The following is an 8,112-nucleotide window of genomic DNA, read 5'->3' as shown; positions in this document are numbered from 1 at the left end:
TAATATTTATCATCGAAAGACAATCTAAATATTTGTAACATAAAACAAATATATAGAAACTTCGATAAAAAGTCCTTTTTTATTGTGCAATTTCAATTAATCAAAAAAGAAATGTACAGTTAACAAAACAAATTTGAAGGTATATTTACCTCTCGAACAAAATATTCACTAAAGGAAAAAATGGGTGATTTTTTTTACAATGGACTTTTTGTTCTACAACAATAATTTATACAACGAGGAAAAAATGAAAGTGCAAGTTTGGCTCTTCAATATCGATACTTCAATGCAGATGTTGTTCAAACATGATCTTTGAAATAGGTATTATTTTTATCTATTAAAAAAATTGCATCATACTCCATAAAAATGAACATAGTGATTTACTTCCCGTTGACTATGTATTAAAAAGAAAAGAGTTGAGCAATAATAATAAAATAAAAAACAAATACCACTTTTAAAATAATGATAAAATGTAAAAACAAAAAAACAATAATATTTTAACTAATTGAAATTTAAAAAATATTATTATTAAAAAATATAAATATAATAAAAATAGTTTAAGAATGTGTGAGAGGGTGTGAGATGGTTTGTGTGATTAATGAATAAAAATAAAAAAATGTATTATATTAAACCAAAATTGTTTTAAAATTACTATAAAAATTAACAATATTCATATATTTTCGTGTTTACTTTATTATATTTTTAATTATCACAATTATAAATATTTAAAATTAAATAAAACTTATTCAAAGCTGTTGAGATATTTGTTTGTTTTCACTTGAGTTTGTGTTATATTTATTGATTTTTATTGTATTATAAATAATCGTTTTCATCAAGAAAATTAACTAAAGATTAGTTTAACTCTATTTGAAAGTAATATGATTTACTACACTTGAAAAAATACATTGTTTGTTTTGTATTGTTGCAAAAGAAAATAAAAATACTTTTATTTGGTTGTTTAATTAACACTTTAATTTAAAAACGACACAAATGATCAATTCAAAACCTTTGTTAAACTAACAAAAATACATACATATGTATATTTATATAAACATTAACAAATACTATTAATGTAAATAAAGAAAAAGTATATTAGTTGTTTAAATAAAAATTTACATTGAAATCACTCAAATCTTTTTAAATAATTTTTATCAGTTGTAAGTATCTTTAATATTTACTTCAATTATGATGAGTGAATATTGTTATTTAATTTCAAAATTTTTGCATTTTATCATTTCACATGCTATTAACTGTTCAATTGTTGTTCTTTAAAACTGGATTGTTACACATTGTAATTATCCAGTTACAGATTTAAACAATACAAAATTTTGTTTAAATCGTTAATTTTAGTTTTACCAATTTTTAAAAAACATTCAACTTTAAAAAAACTTTTTAAGTTTTTTGTTGACAATATGCTAAAACTAAAATATATATTGACACGTATTAGAGATTGCCACGAAGTTGTTTAAAAACTGGATCTTGGCCGACCCTGCGGTGAAAAAGTCTATTTGTTGTAAATACAGCACAATAAATAATTTATTTGTCAAATTCGAAAGAATTTTTTAGAAAGTACATTTTAATATTGAATTTTAATTTAAAAAAAATTGGGTTTAAATTCAAAAAGGATCAAATTCGAGAACAAAATTTTATTGTCGTACACCATAATGATTGGTCAGTTGTGCGACAAATAAACTCGTTTGACAATTAAGATAATGACAAATAGACTCTTTTCACAGTATTGTTTTTCGCTATAAATAAAATATACCTATTATAACATACATTTAAATTAAAAATATCGTATATTATGATATATAATGTATATATATAATATTCACTTCACACTTATTTCGCACGACATATAAACTATTATAATAATTCATCTGAATAAAATAAATATATATTTCTAATTTGGTATATCAAGTCGATGTAAATACAATTCGATAAACATAACAGTTTTATTCTATTGACTATAATAATCAAAAGCATTTGTTTTATTATTATAATCAACAAACACAACCGATGTTTTCACTATAATCAATATAAAATTATCATTTAAGCAACTTACTCTTCAAAAATGGGCATTTCTCAAATGCGTGATTCTCAATGTGCACTTCTTTATTCATTCCAACAACCTCCATCAAATTTTCACACCCGCAAAACGCGCCTCTTTCGATTTTTTTGAGTGATGTTGGCATCACAACCCTTTGAAGATTCTTTCTATTCTGAAAAGTGCCTTTAGGTATAATATTAATACCATCAGGCACCATATAGACTGGCACATCATTTTCATCGACATTATCAAAGACGACATTCACAAACTTGGATTTGTCTTTCAACAAATCAAAGACGTACGAAGAGACTCTTTCCTTGAACACACCGTTTTGTGGCATTTTTTCTATAACCATTTCCTTCAACTTTTTGCAGTATGAAAAATCGATTGACGACACAAATTGCTTTGGTATTTCAGTAAATGTCACTGCAGTCAAATTTGGACAATTTTGTATACAAACTTTTCCTTTTCCTCTCCACGCGAGTTCTCTGAGCTTTTGGCAATTTTCGACAAACAAATCAAAACATTTTAAAAAAGTTTCCGTCTCAATTATTTCAAGGGAGTCACACTGTTTTATTGGATCCGATATTTTCGTCACACCTTTTGGTATTTCAATGGACGTAATGTCTGCTTTGTGAAACGCTTGTCCTCCAATTCGACTACAATACGAAGGCACTTTTCCACCAAAATGAGTCACATCTGCTTTAGTAAAAACAAATCCCTGTTCATATATAATGTTATTAGCATCAAGTATACTTTTCATATAACACGCTGCCTTCAAATTAAAAGTCTTATTTCTATAACTATTACCGAATTCTATTTTTGATAAATTGTGAAGGTATTGGAAGTGTTTGAATTGCATTTTTCTATTTAAAGTCACTGCAGTCACACTATCTAAATTGCCATAACACCCAATTTGTGTCACATTTGTCAGATCAAGATTTTTAATGCCACAATTTGAAAATGCCCGATTTCCTATTTTAGTGACACTTCTTGGAATTTGAGAGTCTTCAATGTCAGTTGTATTTGAAAATGCGTCATAATCAATTTCATCAATAGGAAGTGTCAATATTTCTCGTGCTTTATCTTTGCCGTATTTTTGGACGTCTTCTGCGGAAACTAAAATGTCGTGTTTAATACCGGCAAATGCTTTAGATGATGATAAATTGATTAATGTATCCAATTTTGTGAGACCAAAAGTCGTCACATTAATGATGTTTGTGCACTTGTAAAATGAGGATCTCCCAACTGATAATAACTCTTCACCAAAGGTCAATGCAGTAAGACTCAAACATCTCTCAAAACAGTTGTTTGCAACGTGTTTGACATTTCTGAGGTCAATTGCCTTCAAATTGGTGCACATCTGAAAACACATGAGGGGGAGGTGAGTCAACCGGCTGTCTAAAATGATTTCTTCGAGCTTTGCATTGCCAATAAAACACAGCTCTTCAAATTTGGTGACGCCAGTCGTGTCGAGGGAGCGCGGCAAGTACGCCGTTCTCGAGTTAAAACACCGACACGAAAATTGAGTGGCACCTTTGAAAGAATGATATCTCTCCCAATCTCTACCATCAAATATAACTTTATTGAAGACAGTGTCTTCAGTTTGAAACGACAAAAATTGTTGATAAGAAACTTTGTAGTCGTAGAAGTACTTAAAATATCCTGGAATTTTCTTATCGGACTTGTTGTATAAATATAGAGTCTCTATGTTGGGAAAAAACTTCTTTTTGTTTTTTAAAGGTATTGGATTGTAATGAAACATGGAGGGAATTTCACCGTACTTTTTACATACATGCACCATGTTAATGAAGTCGTTCATCGTTTTAAAATACTTGGAAACTATCATAAGAGAGTAACGATCCAATTTTGAATTCATTTCGTGTTTTTTAAAGATTTTGGTTTTATTCTCAGTTTAAAATAAGTTATTCTTCAATCGTGTTAAAAACGTACGTTTTTAACAATGACTACAAAATGATAATTTTATAAAAAATATATAAAAAACTTTTGTTATATTGAAGGGAAAAAATACAATTTATTCAATTAAATATTTAACAAGTTTTTTGATAACTATTAATTTATTACAAAAAGACTCATGTTATATCATTTGTTAAAATTATTTTCATTTAAAAATAATTATTATTTGTATTGGTTGAAATATAGTAAATTTATTATTCATTATATAGTTTTTCAAACCCTAAAAAACACAAAAATAAAAATTAAACATCCTTAAATTTAATGAAAAAACGTTTTAAAGAGAGGGAGGATTTATTTTACCAATTTCATGTACTTCATCCCATTGTCAATCCTATCTATTTAATAAAGCAATATTTAAAAAATGCCAAATAATGAAGTGATAATTCAAATAAAAAAGATCAAAGGTACAATAAATGCACATTTTTATTTTTCTGTTTTTTTCGAAACTTCAAACTAATTCTATTCTTTTCTCACTTCGTCTAGTATGAGTACTATAAAATATTATCAATTAATTAGAACTATAATACAGTTTTAATTTGATTAAAAAACACTTACAAATAAGTTTGAGATAGTTTTTTTTTGATTGAATAGAATTCAACCAAAAAAATTGATTGAATTTTTTTGATTCAAGACACTAACCATCAGAAATAGTTTAAATCAATTTAACTTGTAAAAACCATTTTTCATTCAAAAATGTTTATTTAAAATAAACTTTAATTTTGATACCAATAATCCGTCTTATCTTTTGTTTGAAAACAAGGTCTGAAAAAAACACAATTGATGTCAAAAGAATTGACCCTTTCTCATATCAAAGGTCGCACATACGACGTTGGTCAGGAGGTCTTTGCAAAACGTTATGTTGAGCAGCTTTCTCACAGCACGGCCCCACTGTTCCGTTATGTTTCTTCGACTTCAGACGCCGTTATAGAAATGACTGTAGGAGAATACCATCAAGCCGCCGATGCTGTTGCAAGTGCAATGTACACCAAAGCTCAAGTTAATAGAAAAGATGTTATTGGTGTTTTTCTTCCGAATTGTATAGAATATGTCATCATGGGAGCTGCTATAGAGGCCTCTGGCTTTATTATGATGCCGTTCAATCCGTTATTTAAAGCAGAACAACTTGCACACTTCTGCAATAAAGTTAGTCCAAAGCTCATAGTCACGTCGCCTGAGAAAATCAAAACGGTTTTAGAGGCGGATCCGACAGTCAAAATTTTAGTGATAAAAACGCCGAAGGAGGAACTTAAGACGATTGCAGAGGACATTAGGCGCTCCGACGTTTTAAAAAATTCAGAGGAAATTCGACGGAATTTAAAAATTGAAAAAAGTTCAAGTGAAGAGGAAACTTTTAAAAAATTCGAACAGTTGGAAGACCAACTCTTTTCATATGAAGAATTTTTAAAAACACCAATTGACACGGAAAGACTGAAATTTGAAAGAGAACAAATCCTCCCGCACGATGTCCTCTTTTATGGGTGTACGTCGGGAAGCACTGGAAATCCAAAGATATGTGTGTACGAGAATATGGGCTTCACCGCAAACATCTACGGCAATTCACATAACGTGCCCCTTGAGGAAAAAAGAGTCTTACTCTTCGCACCACTGTCGACGACTACGGGACACATCGCTATGGATGGGATGGTCATCAGATCATATTACGTCGTCTTCACTGATAAATTTGACGTTGAAAAAATCTTTAAAATTATTGAGGAGAATAAGGTGACTAATATCGGAGGAGCTCCACCGGCATTTTTGGCACTGATGAAACACCCAAATAGAACGAAGTACAACTTGAGCTCATTAAAGGAATTTGTCGTGGGCGGTGCAGTCGCGTCGGACTTCTTTATGGAGAGCTTAAAGAAGACATTTGGACTGAGTTATGTGACTTCCGGATTTGGAATGACGGAACTCTGTGGTTTGTTTTTTTTTGTCATTTAATGAACGAATTTGATAAGAAATCACACTGAATAATAATATTAATAATAATTCCATTGAATAATCTTATAATTATTCGAAAAGGTATTTTAAATCTTTTTTAAATAAATTTAAAATAAATTTAAAAACAATTTGGACAAGAAAAAGACCTAAAAAATCGGGTTATTTATTCTAAGTTAAAAATATACCTCTTTTTATTTTTATAAACAAATTTCATATAATTAAGTTCTTTCAATATTGTTATAGTCGTATTCCTTACTGACTCTATATATTATTCAATATAATTCAGAGTTAATAGGACCACCAAATAACACCAAGGTGTGATGTACCTAATGCCAGTGAAATCCACCAAACGTGTAGAAGGCAAATTTTCCCTCACAGCTGGTCCAAGTGCAAATGTTGAAGTTCGCGTAGTTGATTTAGAGACTCGGGAAATACTTCCCGTTGGGTTTTCTGGAGAACTTGAAGTGAAGTCTCAGCTAATGATGCGCTGTTATTTGAATAACAAAGAGGCGAACGACCAGGCGTTTACTGCAGATGGCTTCTTCAAAACTGGAGACGAGGTCCTCATCGAGAAAGATGGGTATATGAATGTGACTGGGCGAGTGAAAGAAATGATCATACGAGGGGGTCATAATGTGTGGCCGAAAGAGATCTGTGAGGTGTTGAACAAGCATCCTCGAGTTCAAGAGAGTGCTGTGATAGGGATTCCTGACAAAGTGCAAGGGGAGAAAGTTGTAGCATTTGTGTTACTTAAAAAGGGAGGAAATACTATAGACAATGAAATTATTAATTCGGAAATTATTGAAAAGGAACTTAAAAGCTATTTGAATGAACGAATAGTTTCTTTTAGTATTCCAACGTTCATTTTTACTCTTCCCGAATTTCCTAGGACGTCCTTTGGGAAGGTGTATCTTCCAAAATTACGAGAAATGGTCGGCGAAAAAATCAGAGAGAAGTGGAGAAGAGCTGAAGAGCTAAATGACGACATACCAAGAACGGAAATGGGAAAGGAAATCGCAAAGGTCTGGAGTGAGTTCTTCGAGATCCCAGTCGGCGCTCTTTCAAGAAAAACAGACTTCTTCGCACTGGGAGGAGACTCCTTTGTTGGAGCACAGACCATCGCTTATATCAGAAAGGTGGTGAAAACAGCCCCATTCAATTTGGTGAATAACAAACCGACAATAGGAGAATTAGAAGACTATGTATTGAATCCTGAAAGTACTGAAGGTGCTGGAAAGGAAATTAAAGAGGATTACGAACATTTACAGATCAGCACTTTTGAGGAGGTGTTCGGTAATGTATATGAAAACGTTGTTTGTTCTTTATCATTTATTATTATTATTAAATAGAATATTTACTATTTATTACTATTAATAAAGGTATAAAGTATAAATTAATATTATATTAAACTATAATATTTAATATAATTTTATATAGTTTAATATTAAACTATATTAAACCATATTATATTATTAATATTAACAATCAGTCTTCAGACTTTGAATTGCGTGACTCGGTTGTTATTACTGGAGCAACTGGGTACCTTGGAGTGTATTTAGTTACAGAAGCTTGCAAAATACCAACAATCAAAACAGTCTATTGTATTGGTCGTAGTGCCAATCAAAGTGAATTAGACAAGAAGATGAACACTATGTTACGTCATCTTGCACTTCCGTTTTCCACTAAAATCAAGAACGTCATTGGCGATGTCTCCAAACCACTTTTTGGCATGGAACAGACGGTGTACTCGACTCTACAAGAGAAGACTCGATTTTTCATTCACAGTGCAGCTATAGTGAATTGGGCGAAGAGCTATTCCCAGCTCAAGGCTACGAACTCTGTTGGTGTCAAAAACGCCATTATCTTCTGTGGGAAGACGATTCCACTGTGTGTCATCTCGACGATTGGAGCAGCACTTGACTTCAATGAGGAAATTTCCGCAAGAGTTCCTTTGAACACATTTGGGTACATCCAGTCGAAGTGGATGGGCGAAAAGTATTGTGAAAAAGCACTTCAAAATGGGTGCAAAGTCTCTTTGATGCGACCGGTTTTCATCTGCGCGGACAGCACAAGCGGGATCTGCAATACCGACGACTTCATCTACAAATGCTCAGAATTTCAGTTCTGACTCGAAAGTGCTTTGGAGG

The 8,112-nt window shown here is 31.2% G+C and overlaps 2 protein-coding genes across 2 annotated transcripts; one reads left to right on the top strand and one right to left on the bottom strand.

Moving 5' to 3' along the window:
* Positions 1-2,045: 2,045 nt before the first annotated feature.
* EIN_209190 (hypothetical protein) lies at positions 2,046-3,926 on the bottom strand (the record flags this gene model as incomplete). Its single annotated transcript, XM_004261233.1, has 1 exon — positions 2,046-3,926. The coding sequence occupies one exon, from the start codon at positions 3,924-3,926 to the stop codon at positions 2,046-2,048; it is 1,881 nt and encodes a 626-aa protein (XP_004261281.1).
* An 878-nt stretch (positions 3,927-4,804) lies between these two features.
* On the top strand, positions 4,805-8,093 carry EIN_209180 (AMP dependent CoA ligase, putative; the record flags this gene model as incomplete). The annotated part of the gene is made up of 3 exons (XM_004261232.1): positions 4,805-5,942; positions 6,281-7,278; positions 7,455-8,093. The coding sequence occupies 3 exons, from the start codon at positions 4,805-4,807 to the stop codon at positions 8,091-8,093; spliced, it is 2,775 nt and encodes a 924-aa protein (XP_004261280.1).
* Positions 8,094-8,112: the final 19 nt, after the last annotated feature.

The sequence above is a fragment of the Entamoeba invadens genome (assembly GCF_000330505.1).
Source record: "Entamoeba invadens IP1 unplaced genomic scaffold scaff_1105074724937, whole genome shotgun sequence".
Lineage (NCBI taxonomy): Eukaryota > Evosea > Mastigamoebida > Endamoebidae > Entamoeba > Entamoeba invadens.
The sequence above is the reverse complement of the archived record's forward strand: the minus strand, read 5'-3'. Positions and strand labels throughout refer to the sequence as shown.